The 26491-nt window shown below is 47.2% G+C and overlaps 1 protein-coding gene across 1 annotated transcript in view; it reads left to right on the forward strand.

The window, feature by feature from the left end:
- Window positions 1-24621, forward strand: part of LOC137591418 (protein unc-80 homolog) — a 28382-nt gene extending 3761 nt beyond the window's left edge. The window contains exons 8-66 of the mRNA XM_068309394.1: window positions 96-369; window positions 451-585; window positions 969-1185; window positions 1261-1401; window positions 2040-2308; window positions 2475-2813; window positions 2893-3024; window positions 3265-3412; window positions 4630-4680; window positions 5148-5296; window positions 6519-6682; window positions 7167-7265; window positions 7461-7669; window positions 8112-8218; window positions 8300-8453; window positions 9411-9583; window positions 9659-9871; window positions 9950-10085; window positions 10184-10317; window positions 10387-10564; window positions 10671-10880; window positions 11027-11124; window positions 11218-11421; window positions 11496-11603; window positions 11770-11908; window positions 12001-12182; window positions 12261-12392; window positions 13641-13827; window positions 13948-14079; window positions 14154-14297; window positions 14379-14479; window positions 14579-14665; window positions 14744-14927; window positions 15054-15148; window positions 15300-15389; window positions 15500-15601; window positions 15692-15872; window positions 15946-16211; window positions 16301-16435; window positions 16507-16645; window positions 16737-16833; window positions 16896-17066; window positions 17140-17232; window positions 17312-17530; window positions 17686-17916; window positions 19130-19253; window positions 19337-19462; window positions 19541-19664; window positions 19958-20164; window positions 20246-20430; window positions 20527-20692; window positions 20819-20998; window positions 21084-21231; window positions 21579-21635; window positions 22517-22598; window positions 22712-22817; window positions 23165-23185; window positions 23401-23567; window positions 23700-24621. Of these exons, the coding sequence (XP_068165495.1) occupies window positions 96-369; window positions 451-585; window positions 969-1185; window positions 1261-1401; window positions 2040-2308; window positions 2475-2813; window positions 2893-3024; window positions 3265-3412; window positions 4630-4680; window positions 5148-5296; window positions 6519-6682; window positions 7167-7265; window positions 7461-7669; window positions 8112-8218; window positions 8300-8453; window positions 9411-9583; window positions 9659-9871; window positions 9950-10085; window positions 10184-10317; window positions 10387-10564; window positions 10671-10880; window positions 11027-11124; window positions 11218-11421; window positions 11496-11603; window positions 11770-11908; window positions 12001-12182; window positions 12261-12392; window positions 13641-13827; window positions 13948-14079; window positions 14154-14297; window positions 14379-14479; window positions 14579-14665; window positions 14744-14927; window positions 15054-15148; window positions 15300-15389; window positions 15500-15601; window positions 15692-15872; window positions 15946-16211; window positions 16301-16435; window positions 16507-16645; window positions 16737-16833; window positions 16896-17066; window positions 17140-17232; window positions 17312-17530; window positions 17686-17916; window positions 19130-19253; window positions 19337-19462; window positions 19541-19664; window positions 19958-20164; window positions 20246-20430; window positions 20527-20692; window positions 20819-20998; window positions 21084-21231; window positions 21579-21635; window positions 22517-22598; window positions 22712-22817; window positions 23165-23185; window positions 23401-23567; window positions 23700-24143 (9286 nt within the window). The 3' untranslated portion in view covers window positions 24144-24621. The remainder of the gene's footprint in view (window positions 1-95; window positions 370-450; window positions 586-968; window positions 1186-1260; window positions 1402-2039; window positions 2309-2474; window positions 2814-2892; window positions 3025-3264; window positions 3413-4629; window positions 4681-5147; window positions 5297-6518; window positions 6683-7166; window positions 7266-7460; window positions 7670-8111; window positions 8219-8299; window positions 8454-9410; window positions 9584-9658; window positions 9872-9949; window positions 10086-10183; window positions 10318-10386; window positions 10565-10670; window positions 10881-11026; window positions 11125-11217; window positions 11422-11495; window positions 11604-11769; window positions 11909-12000; window positions 12183-12260; window positions 12393-13640; window positions 13828-13947; window positions 14080-14153; window positions 14298-14378; window positions 14480-14578; window positions 14666-14743; window positions 14928-15053; window positions 15149-15299; window positions 15390-15499; window positions 15602-15691; window positions 15873-15945; window positions 16212-16300; window positions 16436-16506; window positions 16646-16736; window positions 16834-16895; window positions 17067-17139; window positions 17233-17311; window positions 17531-17685; window positions 17917-19129; window positions 19254-19336; window positions 19463-19540; window positions 19665-19957; window positions 20165-20245; window positions 20431-20526; window positions 20693-20818; window positions 20999-21083; window positions 21232-21578; window positions 21636-22516; window positions 22599-22711; window positions 22818-23164; window positions 23186-23400; window positions 23568-23699) is intronic.
- Window positions 24622-26491: the final 1870 nt, after the last annotated feature.

Genomic DNA, 26491 nt, shown 5'->3' on the forward strand with positions numbered 1-26491 from the left:
GAGGGCTCAAATAAGAAATGAAGACAGAAGCGACCTCAGCTCAGAGGAAATGGCACCTTCGTTCATTTCCTTGTGCATCACTCCTCTCCATCCAGGGTGTCGGCCCCCGCCGGTCTGCCCACGTCCTTGGCACAACGAGCACGCTACGCAACTTACTTTGACGTGGCGGTGCTGCGCTGCTTGCTGCAGCCACACTGGACGGAGGAGGGCGTACACTGGGCCTTAATGTACTACCTGCAGCGCCTCAGGCAGATCCTGGAGGAGAGACCCGAACGCCCCCCAGACCCGCTGGTGATGTCTTTACCGCGACCTCGTAGCAGCTCCATGGTGGCTGCCACGCCTTCACTAGTCAACACCCACAAGACTCAGGTGACGCCTGGAAAGAGGAGAAGCAAATATCCATGTTACGCCCTGCTCTGCCCCTTTCTAACCCTCTGCTGCGTCTTGCAGGATATGAGTCTCAAATGCAACGAAGAAGAGAAGTCTCTCAGCACCGAGACCTTCGCCAAGGTTTCTCTGACCAACCTCCGTCGGCAGGCAGTCCCTGACCTCGCCTCCGACCTGGGCATGAGCATCTTCAAGAAGGTGAGAGCCACGTTCATATAGTGTTTGTGAAAGAACCAACTAGGTGAACAAGTATAGAGACAACAACCCAGGAGTCGGTGAACACAGCCTGACATCCCCCCTTCTTCAGCACCGGGATCAAAACCCTTAACCTTAACCCTAAGACATTGATTCTCTCCGTCTTCTTCCTCAATGAGGGAGTTTTTCCCCACTGCTGTCTTATTCTTGTTCTGGAGGGTTCTGTTGGGTTTCTTTCCCTCTGTTAAAGTGCTTCGACATATCTGTTGATGCACTTTACTAATAAAAACTGATTGGTTGATTGATTCAAGCCGGATTCTTTCTAACTGGTCCCACATGTTGACTCATCCACAGAGCGTTTAGAATATTTCTGCTTTCTCCATCAGTTTAAGAACCGACGGGAGGACCGGGAGAGGAAGGGTTCCATCCCCTTCCATCACACAGGGAAGAAGCGTCAGCGTCGCATGGGGGTTCCCTTCCTTCTCCACGAGGACCACCTGGACGTGTCCCCCACCCGCAGCACCTTCTCCTTTGGAAGCTTCTCAGGCCTTGGTGACGATCGGCGGCCACTGGACCGTGGGGGTTGGCAGGCCACCATTATGGGTCAGTGACAGGTTGTGGACTTGCGGGTGTAGTTTGCACACGACAGACATTTTATATTCATTCATTCTATCAAAGGTAAATTCACCCGGAGGGGCAGCACCGACACGGCCGCCGACGCCGACAGCCTGAGCGCCAAACACTCCCACTCCCACCACTCCCTGCTCAGAGACATGCCGGACCACTCCAACAGCCACAGCGAAAACACCGTCAAAGAGGGTGAGGCCTGGGGCGGGGCCTGGGGCGGGGCCTGGAAAAAGTAAAGATCAGTCCTAGAATCTGAAAGTGAGTTAAATGTGACAGAAAGAGGCAACGAGATTCTAAAAGTCAGATCAAGCATGCAGCTTTTATTAAAGGATAATGGTATTCTTACCCATCAGCCACCACAAATGCCAGGCGCTACCGACGTCTGTGGCGTGCGGAGCAGAGTAGAAATAGGACAGGGTTATGTAACGGTGATGTTCCTGTGACAGTGCTAATTTACATAGAAATAACTGCGCTGGCTTGACACTCGGCTCCACGCTGCGTCATAAACGACTAAATGAGAGCAGGAGATAAATAACAGGACAGAGTCGATTCTAGCATGAAACCATATTAGAAAAGCTTCCTCCTGTCATCACAATACCTTCAATTGTGCCAAAATAATCTAAATGTTAAATTTAATGTATGAATTTGGTTGACAGCATATTGTAATGAGAGAGGTGAATTTCGCAAGCCTAATGGCTTCTACCCGTCAGCCCTTTGTTTCTTTTTTCGGATGTTGTTGATTTCACAAATGTGATGAAGGTCAAGTCTGTTGTAATAACATGACCGCGAAAAAGAAACCAAATTTAAAAATAAAAAAATCATCCACTCAGTTCGGTCTCAGATCTCCACCATCACCATGGCGGCATTCAACACCACGGTGGCGTCCTTCAATGTGGGCTACGCTGACTTCTTCACCGAGCACATGAAGAAGCTCTGCAACCCGGTGGCCGTCCCGGAGATCCCCGTGGAGCCGCTGGCCTGTGCCAACTTACCGCGAAGCTTCACCGACTCCTGCATCAACTACTCCTTCCTGGAAGAAGGGGACAACATCGAGGGGACCAATAACTTTGTGCTGAAGAACGGAATGCTGGACCTCACTGTAAGTGAAAATGAAAACAGTGTTTCGCTTTTTTGGTCACGGTCCTGCAGTTTGCAGACATGCCAAATTTTTGCTGGTTTCTAGTGAGCTTTCTCCTTCTTTGCTCTTTGATATTTGTCTGTTTGGTAGTTCAAGCTTTTCTTTGGGGTCCCCTTTTGTATTTCAGGCCATCTTGCGGGCTCTCTATGCTGTCCTCAGCCATGACATCAGCTCCAGAATCTGTGACGTGGCGCTGAACATCATCGACTGCCTGCTGCAGCTGGGCGTGGTGCCCGGCATGGGAAAGAAGCTGTCCAAGTGTGATAACAAGGAAAACCAGGAGGCACGGGCTAAAGATGCAGCAGGCCAAGGCCTCTGCGGGGGCGCCCAGTGTGGAGGGGCCGTCCCTGGGGCAGGTGGAGGGGGAGATGGAGGCAGTGGTGGCGGAGGAGGAGGTGGCAGCGGTGGAGGGAGTGGGCAAGGGAGCAGAGATGACGTCAAGAATAATAAGGATAATGATAAAAAGGTGCGTTCTGACTGCAAGTCATGCTTGTGACGTCATTGGGGGTGTACCTTAAGAACCTCCTTCATGTTGACGCTTGCAGGAAGATGCCACCGGCTTCAGCACCCACCGCCTGGCTCTGACCATGCTGATAAAGATAGTGAAGTCGCTGGGCTGTGCCTATGGCTGTGGCGAGGGACACCGTGGATTATCTGGAGACCGCCTCAGGATGCAGGTCAGGCTTTTTTCTGCTGAACCTCTTCTTGGTTCTGCTCCTGTGGATCTTTATCCTCACCGGTGAGGTAAACGGCTTCCTGGGAATGAATGAAAGGCGATTTAAAAATAGCAAATCCCTCAAAGAAGCTGTCTTTCTTTGTGAAAACAACAGAACAGCTTTCATAACATCAATTCAAGTGATATTTCAAGATGCATGGCGTGTTTTTAAAATTGAAATGCTCTCTCGTTTTCCCTTCAGGCCCAGAACTGCCTGACCAGCCTTTACAAGCTGGACAAGGTTCAGTTTCGACAGACGATGCGCGAGTACGTCAACAAAGACTCTCTCAATAACATTGTGGACTTCCTGCATGCACTGCTGGGCTTCTGCATGGAGCCCATCACCGACAGTAAGTAACGCTGTGCGGATGGGCTGGACCGGATGGCGATGCTGACGCACAAAAAATATAAAGAAGCACTGATGGGAAGAGCAGAAACAGGGCCGTCAGAGACTCAATGTGTTTTCCACTGCTAAAAAAACCCAGGATTATTCTGCAAAAAGGTAGTTTAAATAGGAAAAAGTGCTCAAACATCGGCACGTTTACGTCCTGTTGCAGTGTTTAACATGTGTAATGTTAGCATTTTAGATTAGTGTGTTAGCGTGCTAACGTTTAGCCATATATTATGATACATCCGTCACTATCAAATACCTGCAGAGCTTCTAAAATTCACACCACTTTCATTTGTGCGTTTAGGGCCCAAAAGTCCATGTTAGAAATGCATTCCTGTGTTTGTTGACCAGCAGTATAAAACCAACTATAGCGCAAACAAACGTTTGAAACAAAGCATGAAACAAACAAGCTGCAAAAACCAAAGCCGTGAACGTTTGTCCAAAGGAACACCTGTCACCTTTGACCCTAGAACCAAAGGTAGAACCTCATGCTACCTGACTCCAGTAGCACCAAACCAACACTTTGAAATTCACTAATCACCCGCTGAGGTTGATAAAGCTGAATTGCACTCTGCTGTCTCACCCCACACTGACCTGGCATTCCAGCGCTATCTCTATTGATATATCTGTCCCTCCCCTCCCCCTCCTCCACTCGTCTCCGCTTGTCTGCGTCCCTTTTTGGCGCCCTCCTCCTCCTCCTTCTCTTCCATCTTCCCTCTTTTTCTTCATCCACCTCCATGAGCTGACTCCTACCTTCCCGACTCACTCATCCATTCTGTACACTTGCCAATCCAAAGCTTTGCCATTACACCTCTGCTCAATCAGTGGCTTCACCGCTGAGCATTGAGACACATTCTACATGCCAATTCAGTTTTTGCACTGAAATTCCACGTGTTTTTGTTACACGCTAACTCCAATTTTACACGTTTGGCAAGTTACTGAAGCGATGAGTGCTTTATAGCTGAAAGTGAACAGGGCACCTTGTTTGTTTTGTGAGCGTGTGTGTGTGTTAATTTTGCACGTGGCAATCTGTGTGTGTGTGTGTGTGTGTGTGTATGTGCGTCTTTGAATTCACCTCCTTCTGGAGGTGGGGTGCCACTTCCTTTCTGACACCACGTACATGTCTGTGCTGGCCTGATGTCGCTCAACCTGTGCCCCGCCTCTTTTCTCTTGCAGAGTACGGCAGTGCAGGTGAGAGGTCCAGGAGGGCGAAAAAAAGAAACATCGGTAGATACACATGATCAATAATCAATACCAGTCAATGAATATCAGCTCAATTAGACCCTTCCCTAGGCACCGCTTCCATTGCTGCACCCCTACTCTCTCCGAAAAGTGACAAAACTCGCCTGCAGTTCCTAAATTGAGCATAAATCTGGTATTTTCACACCTAATGAATCTAAACTGGACCAAGAAGCCCCTTACTGTGTCTTTATAGCAGGCCTTCGTCACTTGCATGTATTCCTTACTCCCTACTCAGAATCCTTTTTTTGCTCCCCCCCCTCCCATATGCTTTATGGACCCTTTTCCTTGCCCCCCCCCCCCTTCTCGCCTCCCTGTTGTATGGGCTCAATGTTTCTATACTCAACCTGGTCAGCTGTCAATAATGTTCTTCCCCCCACCCAACCACACACCCCCGCTGACTTACCCACCCCCTGTGTGATCCATTGTCTCTCCTGCCTCCCTGTTGTTTCCAGACAAGGCGGGTTTTGGGAACAACTTCACCACGGGGGACAACAAGTCCGTGGCGCAGAATATGGAGGCGGTGGTGGTGGGATGTATGTTCAAGTCCCTGATCACCCGCTGCGCCTCTACCACGCATGAACTGCACAGCCCCGAGAACCTGGTGAGTGGGGGCCCTACCCTGTCATCAGCCCCACACTGTCTGCGTTGACATTGTTCTCCCCCCACCTGTCCGTCCATTTACACATCAGCTCCTGTTCTATCTTGGACGCTCATCTGTCTTTTTCAGGATGTTGTTATTATTATTATTATTAATATAATAATAATTATATAATAATAATTTATTATTATTATTATTATTATTATTATTGTTATTATTATTATTATTATTTATAATAATATAATAATAATATTATCATAATTTTCCCTGAACTTCATGAACCATCACTTCAGTTAACGCCCCGTCAGGGAGGACCAATCAGATGCGACACAGGCTGCATAGATAGATAGATAGATACTTTAATAATCCCGGAGGAAATTGTATATATCCACTGCTCAGGCATTACATAGTGAATAAATACTGGAAAAAAACCATCAGAAAAAGAAACTGACATCACAGGACATACCACAAGACATACACTACACTAACAGAGACATGCAGCATTAACAGGACTTATATACTAAACTATAACTAAAATATAAACAGTATAAAATTAAATCCATTCAACCGCATGCTGACCTCCCCCCCAGCTCCTCCTGACAGAGTCATTGTACCCCCTGATGGCACAGGGCATGAAGGAGGACCTCAGCCTCTCTGTGGAGGTGCTGTGTGACAGCAGTCTGTCGCTGAAGGTGCTTCTCTGCTGGGAGAAGGTGGTGTGCAGGGGGTGGCTGATGTTGTTCATGATAGCCTTAACTTTAGACATGATCCTGCATCAACATCTTACTTCATTTGTCATCAAAAAACAATCTGAACGCAGACTGAAATCTTTACCACCATTCCTCCCAACTCATGCATCATGGGTAAATCTACATAGCTTTCTCCTGCAAGAGCTCAGAGGTGCCTGGAATGGTCACACAGCCTGGAAAGCCTCGGGATTTGCGTGACATTTGTTCATTGATGGGAGACGACAAGACTTTTAAAGACAAGTCTCATCATGGCAGAGTCAGGCAGCCCAATCACCAAAGTGGAAGCACAGATTTAATCTGTCTGGTGATGTCAGGCTAATGCCAGCTCCTCCTTCTGCATTTCCTTCTTTGACCCTCTTCTGTCTTTGACTCACTCTGGCCCTCATGCATTTACCATCCTGTTCTATCTTTGACTAATTCTGGCCTTAAGTGTTTGCCACCCTTTTATGTCTTTAACTCACCCTCTTACTCCCCAGGGTCTGTACTGCGATATCCGCCAGCTGGTGCAGTTCATCAAGGAGGCCCATGGGAATGCGTTCCGCCGGGTGGCACTGAGCGCACTCCTGGACAGCGCAGAGAAGGTCACCGCCACCAAGAAGCCTGAGGAGAAAGAGGAGGCCAAACCACCTGGACCTAGGAGGTACCGGCCAATCAGTGGCCAGAGTTGGTGTTACATCATCCAATCAGTTCTATCTACTAAACATGTTTGTTAAATGTGTGCTAGGTCAGGAGAAACCTTCTCATTTTAAGTGGTAACCAAATATTTCACATCCAATCACAATGATTGGCTCTCACTGACAATCTCACTGAACCAATCAGAGCTCGGCTTCTCATCGCTGCTGGCTGTTTTTATTTTTTTTTCCGTTTCTTTCTGTCCCGTCTGCATCTGTTTATTGACTTGATGTTCTGATGTCTGTAGCGAGTGGGCACACCGGACCAGGGGGTGCCTCCACCGCCGCTGGCCACTAACAACATACGACTGAATACATACGACAGTCATTGATTGACGTTAAACTTTAGGTTGTGGTGCTGCTTTGCTGGTCTGGGTGAAGGTGCTTTTTGGTGGGGGGTGCCTGAATTGGGTAGCCTGAGTCCTTTGTCTATGTGTTGGGGGGTGTGTGCAGGTCAGAGGCGGGTGTGTCCGGGGAGAAGGGTCAAGTGTCCAGTGCTGCAGATGAGTGTCGCAGCTACATCTCCAGTAGACCCCCCCAGACCCCCGAACAGTGAGTGTCAAAGCATCTCCACATAGCACCATCTATGTCCAGGTTCAGCTGCCATTTCTCAGCTCAGAATAGGAACACCTGTTCAACCTGCCCCCCTCCACCCCACCCCCCAGTGGAGAAGCACTAACAGATTAAACAAAGTTGACATCTATCCATTCAATCCATCCATCCCACACTGCCTCCCTGCACCTTCAGTGATGAACAAATCCCGGGTGCTCTCCTGGGCAGGAAGGACTTCTGGAGAAAGATGTTCAAGTCCCAAAGCGCCGCCAGTGACACCAGCAGCCAATCGGAGCAGGACACTTCGGAGTGCACCACCGCTCACTCCGGCACCACCACGGATCGGCGCTCTCGCTCAAGGTCGCGTCGCATTTCGCTTCGTAAGAAACTGAAGCTCCCGATAGGTAAGAGCAAAGACTACCTGCATGAAGTAGTGAAGGAGGAGCCCTGTTTCAATGAGCATACCGCCGTCACACACACCTTCAGCTGACTAACATGTGTTTCTATCTAACATTTGGAGTTCCTGGAGTCACCTCATCTCTTTGGTCTGTTCCTTAGCGTGCCGTGGGACTGTTCGCCTTCCACTCACTCTCTCTGTTTTACGTATGTGGATGTGGAACCATCTCCATGCAGTGTTTGTGTAGCAGTGTGTTCATGTTGGTCCCCCCGGTGTGCATGACGTTCCAGACCCGGGTCAGCTGTGAGTCCTTCAGTTTCAGAGTGATGATGAAGGAATGCTCGTCTTCCCGACACGTGCATGTCTACTCCCCCCCATGTGTGGTGCTGTGTCGGTGTTGCCCATCGTTGGTTCACCACTCAGTTATTTCTTGATTTGCGTGTCTTCAGGAAACTGGCTGAAACGTTCTTCTCTCTCTGGACTGACTGACGGAGTGGAGGACCTGCTGGACATCAGCTCGGTGGATCGACTGTCCTTCATAAGACAGAGTTCAAAGGTCAGGGAGGAGCGGCCAGAGCAGTTGAGTCAAACTGCTTGTTGGTTGGGGCACGGCTTGACATTGGCGTTGGTGTCATAGGTGAAGTTCACCAGTGCGGTGAAGCTGTCAGAAGGGGGCGCCGTGGGGCCAGAGTACGTCAGGGACGAGGAGGAGAATTTCTTCAAGAGGCTCGGTAAATGGAGGTCTGGCAGGAGGAATCCATCCAAGCTTCACCACACAGAAGAGAAAGATGGTAGACCTCCCCCACCTGGGTGCCCCTTGGCCACCCACGCCATCACCCTTTGTCTCCTCCCCCTCTATTTCTGTCCCTTCCTCTGTTTGTCCGTGTGTCTTTCTCTCTTCACAAGTCGTGGTCTCTCTTCTGCCAGTTTTTCCGTCAACCATCCTCCATATCTGCACCACCGTATCGCTGCCTGAAGCGCACCGTCAGTCCCAATCCATCATTTCCAATAAATGTGTGGGGTTTGTGCAAATAAACCTTCAGAATGGGTCCTTTAAGGATGGATCCATCAATCTCATGCTACTTCTGAACTCTCAGCATGTGCATCGCAGCCAATTTCAGGTCACAAGGTCAAACCTTCATTGGACAAATGAAAGAATCCTGTTCCTCTCTTGTAACTGTTTTGATAACTCTACTCCCCCTTGTTTCCAAATCTGCACGTACTTGTTCTTGTCTGCGACAAACCCCTTCCTCGTTGGTCTGTGTCAGGATGGAAGGAGATGTGTGGGGACCATCTTTCCACTGTAGAGCTGTACTATCTCAGTGGTGACACTCGGCGCTCACTCCATCTCTTCTGTGGTGATGTCTGGTGGTATTTTCCGCTGCCTGAGTGCAAAGGTCCACATGCAGCTTTCATGTGTACGGCTGTGGTTACACTCGTCCTTTTCAATGTGATGTAATAGATTTTATTTTAAAATCCACAACCTGACATTTACCTGCATCATTCCCCTGTCTTTAATTTCCACATTACCATGTATTTGTGTTGCATTGAAAATCCAAGCGTAACCACTGCTGATGGCTGTGTGGCCATGTCTCCCTCAGCTTCATTTGTCAGTGGCCCTTCGATGCTTTTTGTTCAATGTCCTGGATGGTGATGCTCCAAGCTTGCTTTCAAAAATAGAAATGAAACCCCTTCCATTCCTTCCCTTGTTATACCCTCTCCTCTATATGTCCACGCTTTTCCTTCAGGACCTCATGGTTTCCAGGAGCGTCTCGCGGCCAGCCAGGAAGCCATGAAGAACAAAAACGTGGTGAATCTGGGTGCCATTCGACAGGGAATGAAACGCTTCCAATTCCTGCTGAACTGCTGCGAGCCGGGAACTATACCAGACGCTTCCATCCTTGCTGCTGCCCTGGACCTGGTTGGTTTTTACTGGGCATCAAAACTGTCTCCTCCTCCTTTCCAACCCATAAACCTACAACTCTGTACTTTCCAGGAAGCGCCAGTAGTGGCCCGGGCTTCCCTCTTCCTTGAATGTGCCCGTTTTGTCCACCGCTGCAACCGAGGCAACTGGCCAGAGTGGATGAAGGGCCACCATGTTAATATCACCAAGAGAGGCCTTTCCAGAGGCCGGTCGCCTATTGTGGGCAACAAAAGAAACCAGAAGCTTCAGTGGCATGCTGCCAAGCATTTCTGCCAGTGGGGAGATGTGAGAGAACTTTTTCCTTCATCAGAATTATACATGAAATGGCTTGAATGTTGTAATAATGTGTTTTTATCCACTCAGGCCATCGGCACCAGGCTCAGCGAACTCTGCCACTCGGACAGTGAGAGCCCCGCAAACATTCTGGGTTACATCTTTGACGAGGAGACAAAACGGAGAATGAGGAAAGAGGACGAGGAAGAGGACTATTTGGACGATAGTGAGTCACAACAGATGTTTAGCAAAGTTGGAACTGAAAGGCGTTCACACAGACACACTCACCTGTTACTGTTTCACTCCACAATCCTCTCTGCAAAGACACAGTCAACCCTACAAAGTGCGGCTGTCCCTTTGCCCTAAAGATGGCCGCCTGCCAGCTGTTGTTGGAGATTACCACCTTCCTACGGGAGACCTTTCCTTGTTTGCCACGCCCGCGCACGGAACCTCTCGTGGTTGGTAGTCAAACAATATACATTTAGGATTGCTTCAGAAAGATTGAATAAATGATATAACGCTTACAGGATCTGGACAGCTGCCGCTTGCGTCTGGACCCGGAGCTCGGCCGCCATCGCTATGAGAGGAAGATCAGCTTCGCAGGCATCCTCGATGACGAAGACGGACACGATTCGCTCAACAGCAGCAGCCACACTCTGAAGTCGGACACCACCTGCGACGAAAAGAAGATGCAGGAAGCTCAAGGTGAGATCTGGTTTGGCACAAAGAGGACCATTTTATTCATCACTGCCCTGCTTATTTATTCACATACATAATTTAGATGATATCTCCCCACTTCCCTCTTCTCCAGCGCCCATCCGAAAGATTCGTATTGGTGGCTCTCGGCTGCTACAGATTAAAGGTGCACGTAGCTTCCGAGTGAAGAAAGGAGGCTCCCTGTCCTCCATACGGCGGGCGGGGAGCCTCAAGAGCACCAAGCTGTCCCGGCAGGACTCCGAGTCGGAGAACGAAGAAGGGCTGTTGTCACAAACGCACAGCAGGGATACCGTGACCGACATTGGTAAAAAACGCATTACTTCCATCATGTATGGTCAACAAATTGTTTTCGTGCTGCACATAAAAATTAATGCCTTCATTGTTGGTAATGTAGGTCTCATATTAAACAGAAACTGTCTCCACATTTCGTTTTTTCGCCATCTCCATTAGGAAGTCCATTCAGTACCAGTGAGCCAAGTATAGAACCAGAAGGCCAGGGCTCAGGAGGGACAGAAGACAACTACCACCGCAACATGTCCTGGCTACACGTATGTGCTGTAGTGCCTGTACTGATCACATGTGCATGTGGCATCTTTCATACATACACGCTCCGTCATTTTTCTTTATTTTTCTGGCCACAGATTATGATTCTGCTGTGCAACCAGCAGAGTTTCATCTGCACCCACATCGACTTCTGCCACCCACGCTGCTACCAGCACCACAGTCGCTCCTGCGCCCGCCTGGTCCGCTCAATTAAGCTTGTGTATGGCGAGACGGTGGACAGCCTGAGAGAGGACAGTGCCTCCTCTGGTAACATTGGAGGTCGCGCCAAGAAGAACAAAGAGGTGGGAGTGCAGAATGTGACTGTGGTTTTTAAACTACCCCATCATGTCTTTTATGGGAGCTTCTGTGTCATCAGTGCTTGGACAAGTCTTGCCTGAGGACGCCGTCCATGAAGAGAAGACCTACCGATTGCAACACGGAAGGGAAAAAGGACACAGGCATGCTGAAGTACATCCGCAACCAGGTGAAGCACATGTATGAGAAATATAAAGGAAATGAACTGGCTGCAGTATTGATCCAGTCGTCTGTAGGTCCTGTATTTGCAGGCTGTAATGCTGCATCATTATTTTGCTGCCTCAGTTTGAAATGCATGGCCTTCCATCATTTGTGAAGACCTCCGTATCCTTCAGGTGATGAGCTTGTCACCAGCTCCTCTCTCGCTGCTGATCAAAGCAGCTCCCATCCTGACTGATGACATGTATGGAGACATCCAGCCTGCAGCCTGGGAGCTCCTGCTGAGCATGGATGAACACATGGCAGCTGCCGCCGGTGGGTCGACTGCAGATGTTTTGATCTTTTATATCCTGTACCTGGATGTGTCCCCTTCGTCTCTCCTCATCCCTCTCCCCTCCTTCCTGCAGCTGCCATGTTCCTCTTGTGCGCAGTGAAGGTGCCTGACGCGGTGACCGAAATGATGATGGCGGAGCTGCATCACCAGGAGGCATGCCAGCGCATAAACTCCATCCTCAAGTTTTACACCCTGTGGCGGTTCCGCTACCAGGTGTGGCCTCGCATGGAGGAAGGAGCCCAGCAGATCTTTAAGGTACAGATATCTGGCGGACTGTTCCATCTCTGTGTTATCTATGCGAAAGGTTCCTGTCTAAATGTTGTGCTCTGCCAGATCCCTCCTCCCAGCATCAACTTCACTTTGCCATCTCCGATACTGGGCATGCCCTGTGTCCCCATATTTGACCCCCCTTGGGTGCCTCAGAACACAGGCAGTGTCCAAGACCCGATCAACGAGGATCAGTCTGTAAGTCGGAGTCTCTACACACTCACAATAACCCTTTTCTGACATAGTAGGAAGATTACTTAGTTTGGACTATATATGTGGGAACACAAACTTACCGGGGTGGGGTAGCAAGGTTAGCTTAGCTTAGATTAAAGGGACACTAAACACCAAAAATATTTTTGATGTTGCATTAATTCTTTTGCTGCTTGAAAAAAAATACAAGAGATTGTAATCTATGCTCGTCAGCGCTGAACCCCTATGTCAGTTTTTATCTTATGAAAGTCAACATGTACCAAAGGCAGATACGTTGCTCTTCAGACTGTTAATGTGGGCAACTGCCCCAAGAGAAATGCATTCGATACATTTTCAGGTTTAAGTGCTTGAACAGATTTCTTGGTGTCTCCTTGTTCCTTTTTGTTAAAAAGCATGATTGTCATAATATGTTGAAGAGATTTTGATGACGACCTGCGAACGTTCTATAATTTATCTATCGACTGTCTTTGTTTTTAGTACTCCACTTTAATTCAATCAGTCCATACCATAGTAAGTTGGTATTTCTGTCCGGATGTTTGTGCTGATGCATCTTGTTACCTGAGATCATTAATGACAGACGGGGAAATGTCCTCCATTCAGTTGTTTTTTAGCCATTGGGAGCAGGAAGTTTTCTTGGGGTAGCTTCATGAGTCATTTCGGACAGTTGCATCTTGATCACAGACGCACAAAAAAAAAAGTGTTCTAGCCCTTGTTCTCATTATAAGAACAAAAACAACAGCATGCATCGGACATTCAGACATTTTGTGTATGTTGTGCTGTTCATGCATGGTCATCGGATGAGAATGACTTTGCCGTGTATGTTTTTCACATCATGTGTTCAGCCTATTTGGATATGTATGTGTATGAATGCTCTGAGGCATTTACTGATACAGTAAATTCTCCAAATTCCAGTCTGAACACCTTTATTTCTGTCACCATAGAAATTTTTGAACTGTTCAATACTTCAACAGTGTTCTTCATGATGCTGGGGAATAGCATTAGAGCATGAGATCAATGTGCTGGATGAGAGTTACTGTATTAATGTGCTGTCCAATCATTAGACATTACAAAATGCTCTTCAGATGTATTTATACTAGTTGTCCACGTGTTGCAGAAAGACTCAAACTACATTTATTGAGTTTCCTTGCTTGTTAATTGTCTTTACATCCGCATCTGACATTCTATGCTCTCTGTGCTGCTTAATCCAACGCCACCGTCAACGCTCACCCTTTCCAGAAATCTTTCTCGGCAAGGGCGGTGTCACGCTCCCATCAGCGGGCTGAGCACATCCTGAAGAACCTGCAGCAGGAGGAGGAGAAGCGGCGATTGGGCCGCGAAGCCAGCATCATCACAGCCATCCCTGTGGCCCAGGAGGCGTGTTACGAACCCACGTGCAGCCCTCCGCCTGAGCAGGAGGAAGAAGGTGGGGCTTGTGTTATAGCAATTCAACATAAGGCCCAGTTTGAGAGAGGGTGGCGAGGCCTGATGGCGTGTTGTTTTTTCCTGCATCTCTGTGGGTTTTGTGTGGCATTGATCCCACCAGCAGAAGAAGTGGTGAACCTGGCATCACGCCGTCTGTCCGTCAGCCCCTCCTGTGCCTCCAGTAACTCCCACAGGAACTACTCCTTCCGCCGCGGCTCCGTGTGGTCTGTTCGCTCGCTAGCCAGCGCTGAAGGTGCGCCAACACGGCATCTGTAGTGACCAAAAACCTCATGAAGGTACGGGAGCTAATCGTTGCTTTGTTTCCAGATGAAGAGAACACGACAGAACACACTCCCACACACCACATGTTACAGCCACCTCAAGCCGTCTTCCCAGCGTGCATTTGTGCTGCAGTCCTGCCGATAGTGCACCTCATGGAGGACGGGGAGGTCCGAGAGGACGGCGTGGCCGGTAGGCATTTCCAGCTGGATGTGGATTTCACAGTGCCTTTTATAAATGATGGAACACAGGATTTCTTCCATGTTTCTCTAGTGAGTGCCGTCGCCCAACAGATCCTCTGGAATTGTCTGATTGAAGATCCCGCCCTCGTTCTCCGTCATTTCCTTGAAAAACTGACCGTGAGCAACCGACAGGTAGGCAAACTTCTAAAACCAATGCAGTGTAAACAAGCTAAACAGAGTCAAACATGAAACACACTGCGTGAACTTGTATTCCTTGTTTTGTTGTGCCAGGATGAGCTGATGTACATGCTGAGGAAGCTCCTCCTCAACATTGGAGATCTTCCAGCACAAACGTCTCACATTCTCTTCAACTACCTGGTGGCTGCAAAACACTTTGGCCTAATTGTCTTTTCTTGTTAAACTCCATCAAATCTAAATCAAAAGTCTTCTTCCTAGGTGGGACTGATCATGTATTTTGTGCGGACCCCATGCGAATGGGGAATGGATGCCATCTCTGCTACACTGACCTTCCTTTGGGAGGTGGTCGGCTATGTGGAGGGGCTCTTCTTCAAAGACCTCAAGCAGACCATGAAGAAGGAGCAGTGTGAGGTCAAACTGCTGGTCACAGCGTCTATGCCAGGTGAGTCAACTGTGACCGATGGGCTCCAAAGACTGACTTTAAGAACTACATGAACTGCAATTTGTGTCAAAATGATGTCAAATATGGCAAAAACATGTCAATATTTGCTTGTTGATGTTGATGCAGGAACAAAAACCCTTGTGGTGCATGGCCAGAACGAATGTGATATACCAACACAACTTCCTGTCCACGAAGATACTCAGTTTGAAGCCCTGCTCAAGGTAATGCTAGCAGACGTATGAGAAACACTGTTAGCTTTAAAAACTGTTTAAGAACTACAAACTAACTTGAAATTCATTTAAAAGGCCATCTTTATTCCGATCGTGAAAATAAGTATAAGTAATGTTTGATCTTCTCTCTCACGCCGACAAGGAATGCCTGGAATTCTTCAACATCCCTGAGGCTAGATCGGCACACTACTTCCTCATGGACAAAAGATGGAACCTCATCCATTACAGCAAGGTACTTAGCCCTGGCGATTTGTCCAAAAACATGGAGGTTTGCTCTAAACGTGATGACAGGATTGAGGTCATATTTTCGTCAGTGCTAGCTTGGCTATCTTTCTTGTCCAGACATATGTCAGAGATATCTACCCCTTTCGGAGATCAGTCTCTCCTCAGCTCAACCTGGTCCACATGCTGCCTGAGAAAGGCCAGGAGCTCATCCAGAAACAGGTCTGGCAATCTGGCAGATTAAGGCTGTATGAAATTAAAATCCTAGAGAAGTGGTTAACACTGCTTTCCACATCTTCGTTCTTCCTCTAGGTGTTTTCTCGAAAACTTGAGGAAGTTGGCAGAGTCCTTTTCCTCATCTCGCTCACTCAACACATGCCAGCTGTGCACAAACAATCCCATGTCTCCTTGCTGCAAGAAGACCTCCTCCGCCTGCCATCCTTCCCAAGAACGGCCATCGATGCAGAATTCTCGCTGTTCAATGAGCCTCAAGGTGGGAAAGATGCCAAATTTGTCATTAGAGAATCAAAATTCCTGTGGAGTTGACCTGTCACATTCTCTCCCAGGCAAGGAACTGTTTGGTTTGGACACCCTCCACAAGGTGCTGTGGATCAAGCTGCTGGAGGAAATGTTTCTGGGCATGCCCAGTGAGTACCCCTGGGGAGACGAGATGATGTTGTTCCTCAATGTCTTCAATGGAGCGCTGCTGCTCCACCCGGAGGATAGCTCCCTCCTCAGGCAGTATACGGCCACCGCCATCAACACCGCTGTTCACTTCAACCATCTCTTCTCCCTAAGCGGTTACCAGTGGATCTTGCCAACCATGCTGCAGGTAACGGATGCCACAGGTGGACTGGGAGGTCAGTGGTTAAAAAAGCAAACACATTTTAATCCACTTTGTCCTCTGTCTTCTTGCATTAGGTCTACTCCGACTATGAGAGTGACCCTTTGCTGAGGCAGGGTATTGAGTTCTGCTGTCGACAGTTCTACATCCTTCACCGCAAACCCTTCATCCTGCAGCTGTTTGCCAGCGTGGCCCCACTGCTGGAATTCACAGTAAGACTCCAACACATCCTTCATACACAAACACTGCACCAAAGGATTTCACCTGAGTATCCCCATTTCAGACCAGCACCAACACTGGACTGTCCAAAGGAGTGTCGTCCCAGTGTCTGTTCGACCTGCTCGTCTCTCTGGAGGGTGAAACCCAGGACGCCTTGGATGCTCTGGAACTGGTTAAAGCGGAGAAACCTTTACGCTCTCTGGGTCATTTTCACAGATGCATTCTGGTCTTTCAATTCTTTAAGCAGCAAAGGACAATGCCCGCTTTACGCACATACTTCTCTCTTTCATGCAGATTTTTGTTACGGTAACGAAGATTTGGCTTTTTCCATCAGCGAAGCCATCAAACTATGTGTGACTGTTGTCGCCTACGCACCGGAATCTTTTAGGAGGTAAGACATCATTCCCCTCTTTTTTTAAATCCAATTTCTTATCCTGTAACATCCCTCTCCAGTCTCCAGATGCTGATGGTGTTGGAGGCCTTAGTGCCTTGCCACCTCCAGAAGTTGAAGAGCAACACGGTTACGATGGAGTCTGCCTCAGCTGCCAGGGATGAGATTGCAGCCATAGCTGCTCTGGCCACATCCTTGCAGGCCCTTCTCTACAGCTCAGAGACCCTCACAAGGTGGGACATATGGAAATAGCATGTAGGCAGAAGAGCACGATTTCCTTCAGCTACATGAATTTATCCTCTACAGACCCATGACAGCCCCCCAGATGTCCCGCTGTGATCAGGGCCATAAGGGAGGCACTACAGCGAACCACACCTTGTCAGGAGTGGTCAACACGAGGTCAGGATATTAACAATTAATTCAGAAGTAAAATGTGAGTGTAGAAGACCAAGTTTTGGCTGCTTGTGTCTTTGTCTAGGGACAACCTCCACCTCTTGGAGGAAGCTCAGGGCATGCCGAGGGAGGAGCTGGACGAGCGCCTTGCCAGGGAGGAGTTCCGCCGGCCACGTGAATCTCTGTTGAACATCTGTACTGAGTTTTACAAACACTGTGGACCTCGACTCAAAATCCTGCAGAACGTTGCCGGTGAACCAAGGGTGATCGCCCTGGAGCTGCTGGATATCAAGTCCCACATGAGGTGATCAGATCGTGTTGGTCAATGCTTGAAAAGTTTTAACCACAGGTCAAATTGCACAAAGACAAGTTTGATATTTCTTCTTAACAACTGCCTAATGATGGATAATATATGATGAATATACCCTGGATAGCCGTGAAAGTGTGTGTCTGTCTCAGACTGGCGGAAATCGCCCACGCCCTTCTGAAGCTGGCACCCTACGACACCCTCACCATGGAGAGCCGAGGGTTGCGGCGCTACATCATGGAAATGCTCCCCATCACCGACTGGTCGTCCGAGGCTGTCCGACCTGCCCTCATCCTCATCTTGAAGAGGCTAGACCGCATGTTCAACAAGATTCACAAAATGCCAACGCTCAGGTGCGCTCGCCCGCAGGCATTATGCACCAGGTCTGTTGAAGCCCCTCTTTCTATCTCGGTGTCTCGCTCAGTGTATCGTGCTGTTCCCATGCCGTGGTGTGAACAGTAGATGGCTTCTCGGCACTGTCCACTGTAACGCTGCCTTGGCGGGTGATGTACCGTAAGTGATGCTGTGGTTTGTGATGCAAGCAAATATGAGGATACAATGAGAAGGTGTGTGCACCATCAGTGAATTCCCACCCGTGTTCCAACTAAGCCAGCATTTAATCCCCTGTCATAAAAGATTATTTAAATTTCAAATGGAAACTATAATTGCAGATTTGAATGGTGGTGAACACATTAGAGTAATGCTGGTGTGATTTAACACAGAAAGAAATAAACTTTCTTCAAACTGATATTCTAAATGTTTTTGAAAATGGGATGGGTGCAAATGAAGGAAGGGTTCACCACCAAAACTTGTAAAAGGTTTTCTTTACAATTACTTAAAAACAGGATATTTAAACAAGCCTTAGCATTTAATATGCATTTCGAAAGAGACAATATGAGTTAATGATTTACTACAGTTGATGATATGTGATCATTAGCCTGGTTCCAATTAGTCTGAATGAGGAGCAACTGCCCTGATCCGCAGCCAGAAAAATCTCCCGTGGTGGTGGTGGTGGCTGATGAAGTGTTGCTGAATATCTGCTTTATCTGACATCAAAATCTTCAAACGCAATCAGCAAAACCAACAATAAACTATAGATCAACAGTTTGCCGATGGCATGGGTGAAAAGACAACTTCTTTGTTCAATATGATGACTCAGTCTGTAGCCCTGCATCTTCTTCCATGATGCAACGCTGCCTGGCTCTGAAGGAACACTGGTCACGGGTGTGTGTGTCACACCAGGATGTGTTGCTGCAGTGTCCAGCTGGCTATGTTTGTGAGCTTTGCTGTGTGTTTGCTGTCAGTATAGCTTGTGTTCCAATGAGGGTGATCATCTGTCACAGACTATTAAGGGTTATTATTATTAAGCTCTTCATATGATGTTTTGTTGATGTGGTTGATTTAATGTTGACTTTTAGCAGCCTTTAAATTATTTGAATTATTGATGAGATGGAATAAGATTAATGGCTTTAACTGGTCAACACAAATTTCATTGACTTCTCACATGATGTGAACAAGACGTCTGCTTTCTTAAATTTGTCACAATAATTTTATGTGTGTGCATGACTGGTGGTATTGTGGGCGCATGTTCTCCAGGAGACAGGTAGAGTGGGAGGCAGCCAGCAGTCTGATCGAGGGGATCTGCCTGACCCTGCAACGACAGCCAATCATCTCTTTCCTGCCACACCTTCGCTCATTGATCAATGTCTGTGTCAATCTGGTATGGGAATCCACACAATATGACCCCAATAGACCAACATGACTGCTGATTTGTCTTTGAGCATCTCCATGCTTTGTTGTCAGGTGATGGGCGTAGTCGGGCCCTCCAGTGTGGCTGATGGTCTTCCTCTTCTCCACCTCAGCCCCTACCTCTCTCCTCCACTCCCCTTCAGCACAGCAGTGGTGCGACTGGTAGCTCTGCAAATACAGGTTGGCCTCTGCTTTACGCACACTCAGGCTATAATGCTGAAGCCAAAATTCTTATTTTTTATTTACACCTTTATTTAGGCCTTGAAGGAGGACTTTCCCCTCAGCCATGTGATCTCACCTTTCACCAATCAGGAGAGGCGAGAGGGGATGCTGCTGAACCTGCTTATCCCTTTTGTGCTTACCGTGGGCTCGGGAAGCAAAGGTAAAAATTCAGTGGTGTGAGCCGCCAACATCATTCAGTCCATAAGATAGAATTATTTTATTCACTTAAAATGGAAACTCATTTAATTTTTCTTTTAGTACATGTATTGAAGAATAATATTTCATAAATGCTTTCAATATTATCAAAGGAGTAAGGTAATATGAGTGAAAAAAGACAGCACATGTGGCCTTTAAATAGATGCACAAGATACTCCTTAAGCTTTTGTTTGTGGAGTGATGTATTGAGTTGGTCTAATGTTAAATGTTGGAAAAATGAGAAATATCTCTTTGCAGACAGTCCCCACCTGGAGCAGCCAGAGATTTTCCTGCTCCTTCAGACAGTCATCAACATCCTCCTGCCTCCTCGGATCATCTCCACCTCCCGCACCAAGAACTTCATGCTGGACGCCTCCCCGGCTCACTGCTCCACCCCAGGGGATGCTGGGAAGGATCTGCGAAGAGAGGGCTTAGCAGAGTCCACAAGCCAGGCTGCATATCTGGGTAGGAATGAAGACTCAGAGCATTTAGTATCTTTAATCCTGACCAGTCTCATGCTGTTCGTTCCCTTGTCCATGCTGGCAGCGCTGAAGGTGGTGCTGGTTTGCTTCGAGCGCTCACTGGGAAATCAGTGGTATCGACTCAGTTTGCAAGTAAAAGAAATGGCTCTGAGGAAGGTGGGAGGATTGGCATTCTGGGACTTTATTGACTTCATCGTTCGGACCCGTATCCCTATCTTTGTCCTGCTGAGACCTTTCATACAGTGCAAGGTACATTGTTCTTTTCATCGTGTTATGCGTGAGCTTCTGCACAAGTTTCCTGTGCGTCAGTCTGACTGATTGGTCTTTACATTCCTGTTTGTGTAGCTGCTGACCCAACCTGCGGACTCCCAGGAGGAGATCACGGCACGTCACCACATCGCCGATCAGTTGGAGCGACGCTTTATTCCAAGACCACTTTGCAAGAGTTCCCTGTTTGCTGAGTTTAACAATGAACTCAAAATCCTGAAGGAGGCTGTGCACAGTGGCTCTGGTCAGAGACAAAAACTTAATTTTGATCCATTTAGCTGCTTAGCTAAATACACAGCTAGATGAAGTGGAGAGATTGTGAAAACTAATCGTACACGAACTCTTCTTTGAACTCGCCCAAACCCTACAGCCTACCAGGGAAAGACGTCCATCAGCACAGTGGGCACATCTACATCCGCCTACCGCCTCAGTTTAGCCACCATGTCACGCTCCAACACGGGCACCGGTACAGTTTGGGAGCAGGACAGCCAGCCGTCACGCCAGCCCTCCCAGGACACATTGAGCCGCACTGATGAGGATGATGAAGAGAGTCAGAAATATTAATACTACTCCCCCTTTTTTTGTCTTTTTTGACATTGGGAAATTCTAACTGAATATCTCTATTTCCCTTCCAGACGACTCCATGAGCATCCCCAGCGTGGTCAGCGAGCATGAACCTTTCTTGCCTAGAGTGATAGCACAGCGCCGGTTCTCCAGCCACGCCACAGGCTCTGTGGCCTCGCAGCCCCAGGTCCCTTGCGCCGCCATGCTGCCCAGCCACAGGTAACATTACTGTTAACATACACTTGAACACACACAAATACATTTTGCATACAGCCTGAGCGGGAATGCCTCCATAAAAGCTCATGAATAATTAAAATTTTGCTTATGTAATATTTAGATTGACCATATCCCACACGCAGTCCTATTTTTCTGCAGAGCTTTGTTGATTTGGACTATTTTTATCCATCTGTCTCAGAGCAGCTTTGTTACATACCTAAACTGTATTTCAGGAAGATAGAAGTCAGAGCCCTGTCCTCTCACCCTGCGCTCAGGGCCTTGATCGATCTCGATAATTCTCAAACTTACATTCTTCCCCTTCACCCCCCCCCCACAAACACTTTTTACAGTGAACCCAATGTGCTAGATGAATCCCAGGGCCTCCTGCAGGAGGGTAACCTCTCTAGGTACGGTGGCCCTTTCTCTATCTGTGTCCCATTGGTGCTTTCTTGCATCTGTCTGCCAGTGGCAGAGGCATCACTGCAGGACGGCCTCCTCCTATTGGCCGCCTCGCTTTTGGTCACTCATTCACATGCAGTCAGATTGCTTTGGCTCGTCACACTTCCCTTCACCCTCCCACTTACCTGTCTCTCTGTTTCTGTGTGGGTCCAGTGTGCCTGGTTTCTGTCCCTTAACCCCACAGCTTCACACTGACTCTCATTTTCTCAGCTCATCTGTTTTGCTATCCTAACCGGGCCCCACCCCTCCCACTCCAAAAAAGGGGGCCAAATCAGCCCCGGGAGGCAGGGATCTTTGGTTCTGTTTGCAGCTGACGTGCCATCAGTAGTCAGTCTCTGTCCCATCAGCGCCATGGTGTTTCGTGTTAATGTGTCAGGCTTCTTGTTGATCAAATTGGAGGTCCTACTCTGGATACCAATGTGTCAGGGCAAGAGGGTGCTGGGGTGGCAACCATAGCCATAAAAGGGACACTGTTTTTCTCCAGATTTTTCCAGTTTTGCTTTAAAGATCTCCAAATCTGATCCAGCACCATTACAAGAAAACAGTCCACCTTACTTGAGATGAGTCCCAAAAACTTTATCCGTGTTGCTCCCCCAGTCCCTACCATCACATATTGTGTTTTCAGTGTATGAACCATTGCAGCCCTCGTTTTCTTCCGTAGTTGTGTGTCTTGTAAATAATGTGTGTTGTGAGAGGTGTATGGAAATGAGTGTAGAATAGCATCGACAATACTATTGGTTAAAGATTGGTTAATTAATGAGCTGGGGGGATTCAGATGGTCATGTGTTTCTCTATGTTTTGTGTGTGCCCATCTTTTTGGTTGCACCAGGGTGGCAAGTGTGCAGAGTGAACCAGGCCAGCAGAACCTTCTCATCCAGCCCCCACTTGGCAGAAAGCGAGGCCTCAGACAAGTAGCATCAACTTTTTCTTTCCTAACCCTTTTTAGTTGAACGCATCAAGACTCATATTTACACATACCAAAAAAAGACAAAACTCCTTACTCTCAAATTTGCTTTTCACGTAGTTGCGTCGCCCCCTGCTGTCCATCCCAAAGAATGAACCTCGTGGTCGATCAGGTGCAAGGCTTTCAACGACCCGAAGGAGTATCCAGCCCAAGAACAAACCAATGGGTAATGGCACACATGTTTGTGTATGTATGTTAATGTGAATGACTGATTGGAAGTGAATGTTTGTTGCAAAGTGGCAATGGAAGCACATTTGCCTTGAAATAAAAAATGTAAAAGAATAGAGGAAAACTTAGCCTCCATTTCACATCAAGCACACAACTAACCCAGATCGAGACTGAGATAATAAAATCACCCCATTATAAAAAGAAAGTCATGTTTGTGTGCTGACTTGAGGTGACACTTCCTTCCCATTCATAACCTCTTTGTTCCAGTGCTGTTTGTTTTACCACCTTCACCAAACTGACTCTTCTCACTCTGTTCTGTCTCATGCCTTTTGTTTCAAAATAAAGAAACTTTATTGGACTGTGAAGGTGAGACACAACCCTTAATGCTTCCTCTCCACCCTGCAACGGCCTACCCCTTTAGTTGCAACCTTGTCCAATAGGGTGCTCTGCATGTCTGTCTTGCATCCCTTTCCAGTCCTGCCTACCCCATTCCATCCTTGCCTCCATTCTTTGGTGGTGCTGATGTGTTAGCGTGTTGCTGTCAATGTTCTGACCATCTGTGCATGCATGTATACCCACAGCGCATGGAGACCAAAAGAGGTCAGTCACCTTTACTGCCGGCGCTACTGATCCAGCAGCTGACGGCAGGAGGTCCAGTCCTGTCTTGTCTACGTCCCCAACGCTCGATGTGCCCTCTGCCTCATCGTCTACAGTTACTGCAGACCTACACAGCCCTGCTAACACACAGGTAGGATGACCAGTGACGGGACTGGACCAGGTCGGGGGGGGGGGGGTCCCTACTTTTTCTGTAAACTGTCCTTTTATGGATGTTGGTATTGATGATTTTAAGAGAATCTATAGGAAGTGTATTCTCACCCAGGCCCGTCCAGCCATAAGCAGCAAGGAGAAGAGGGAGCAGTGGGGACTCCGTAGCAGCCTCTCCCCCCACGCCTCCATGTCCCGCCCCTCCACCCCAACACCCCCGTCCTGCACCTGCTCACCTCTACTCCTTTCCCGTACCTCTTCCCCTCTCCCACCACCACTCCCTGTGCTGGGCACAGCCCCGGCCCCAGGCCCCCCGCCACCTCCCCCGCTGCCGCCTGCACCCCTCCTGCCTCCGCCGGGTCCAACCAGGATCAGAGAAAGTCCTGGTGATGAGGACACAACGGCGCTGCTGCCACGCAGCGACACTCTGCTGCAGCTCAGTGAGGACGACGGCACGGAGAACCCCCTACTCACGCCACTGCTAGCTCCGCCCTCTCCCCGCCGCTCACCCCTCCCCCTGTCACCCGTTGACCTGGACCTGGATGAGTCCCACGTGTGACGCCGTTGTGTTCCCTGTAGCCCACGTCCAACTGTACCGGACACATTGCTAGCTATTTAAATGTAAAGCGTGCGTTGGAGGATCTAAAAGGTATGCTATGAATGATGGGAATGTAGAGACAGGAGAATTGTACGTTGTGTTTTGTTTTATACTCCAAAGCAAACTGTTCTCTTTAAGTGTTTCTTCATTTCCTCTTTTCCTTTCTTCTGTATCATTTCAGTGTTGAATCTCAACATGGGAATCATTTGCTGCTTTTATGAATACACACCCTAAGAGATGAATATATGTAAGAACAGAAATGTACGTACTCTGTTCAACATGAGTTCAACCTCAAATCAAATTAACGTTTAAAGCATTGATACTTAACTCATTAAAGCTACATTCAAATGTAAAGCATGTCTATCACAGAGCTCTATATGAAGTATAAACGGTCTATGAAGAGCCATTTGAAACCAATGGGTGCCATTTTATTAAATTAATAAACAGCAAATATATAATAAATGAAATTATATGAAATTATTTTAATATGAATATAATTATGTGATCACTTGAAACAGTCGCAAGAAATTAAGTTTTATATTTTTAGCACATCATTTTTCAGTGTTAAATTTACTTTCTAGAAAAGATCTTGAATTTAATCAATTATTGTTGAAAAACTTTCAAAGTTTAGTTATGCCCACAGCCAAATTCTTTCTAATGCTAACTAGCTTCGCTTTAGCAGTAAGTAGCATTGTCTGGTGGGATGACTGCTGAGATTTATTGCAGTTGCATATGGAACTTGATTCCTAAAGCTACAGTGCCTTGCGAAAGTATTGCATCGTGAAGTGGAACCAAATTTATTCAACATTTTACTGTATATTGTGTTTAGAATTAAAAACCTGAAAAGTAGGATGTGCAAATGTGAGACCAAATGACACATTGGTGCATTCTGTTTGCCATTGTTGTTATTTAGGTCGATATTGGATCATTCAGAAGTCATCAGGTAACTTCTGGGGTCGGTTAGCTGAGCTGAGAGAACAGGGGGCCAATACTTCTGTATATCGTACTTTTCTATTTCTAAACACAATATAAAATGTTGAATAAATTTGGTTCCACTTCATGATTGTGTCTCACATGTTGTTGATTCTTGAAAAATATTTTCAGTTTGTTATCTTTAAGTTTGAAGCCTGAAATGTGGCAAAATGTCAAAAAAATTCTTGGAGGGGGGGCAGTACTTTCGCAAGGCACTGTACATTGCTGTCTTGATGTATTTAAATAAAACTGCACATTTATGTTCTGTTGTGTTTCCACAGCTTTGGACATGCATCTCATTAGTTCTACCATTTGTGTCGTCTTAGTGGAATATTTGACTTGTGGCCAAAGACTATCTTTAACCTGTGTGTCAGTGGTGTCAATCGCGTCTCGTCTGATGCTCGTAGATTCCTCTTATTGCGACTTTAATGAAGCGATGCAATACGTGGCCGTTGCATCACTGCTCATCACACGCTTTAACAGAGAAATAGTCTAAGTTTATTGAAACCTCGTGCGTCCAACGTGTCAACTTTGACAGAAATTACATCAGTGCGTAAGTGTGAGAAATAGGTGATCTGGATTCAGAAGGCCATTTATATTAGGGGTGAACACATTTTTTACATGTAAAGCAGTTCTAAACCCATGCATCCATTTTAAATTCTGTTTCAGTCCAAGTTGGGGTTTCTGATAACTTTGGTGTTTAATAATGTAATCCAGGATCAATATGTGCCATAATTCACCCCAGGGCACTGTGAGTGTTAACGACTGTCTCTTTGGTTTCTTTTGACTGCTAACACATGTATTGTGAGAAGAGAAGGGGAGTCTCTCATACAAACACATTAACCCCCCCCATCCACAGCTCATGTAGGTCTCGACGTTACGACTTGTATTTTTAGCCAACGGGCCGTTGAACTGCCAAGGTTCCATTTAATGTGTGTCTGTGTCAAATGATGTTGTCTTTGTGCAAAGTTATATGAATCTACACTATGTCAGAATATTTCATGAATATCTAAATAAATGGATATTGTTTCCAATGCTGTCTGTCGGTTTCAGTCAAAAGAAGAATGCATTAAAGCAAAAATTGTCTTTATAAACAGTGACATAAAAACTGTCATTGTTTATGACACGGACTAGTGATTGAATAGATTAGTATTCGGATTGCTGACTGTTTGCTTTCTATTCTCTTTGCAATGGAACCAACCAGAAAGAGATCTCAAGTCTGTGAACATTTAGAACTAGTGCCGCCGAACAAAGTAGCTTTTAATTTCTAAAATAACTTATTTTCAAGCTCTGTTGCTCACACAGAAAAGAATAAACCACACGTCATTTTTAAATTT

Source organism: Antennarius striatus, chromosome 24 (assembly GCF_040054535.1).
Source record: "Antennarius striatus isolate MH-2024 chromosome 24, ASM4005453v1, whole genome shotgun sequence".
Taxonomy (NCBI): Eukaryota; Metazoa; Chordata; class Actinopteri; order Lophiiformes; family Antennariidae; genus Antennarius; species Antennarius striatus.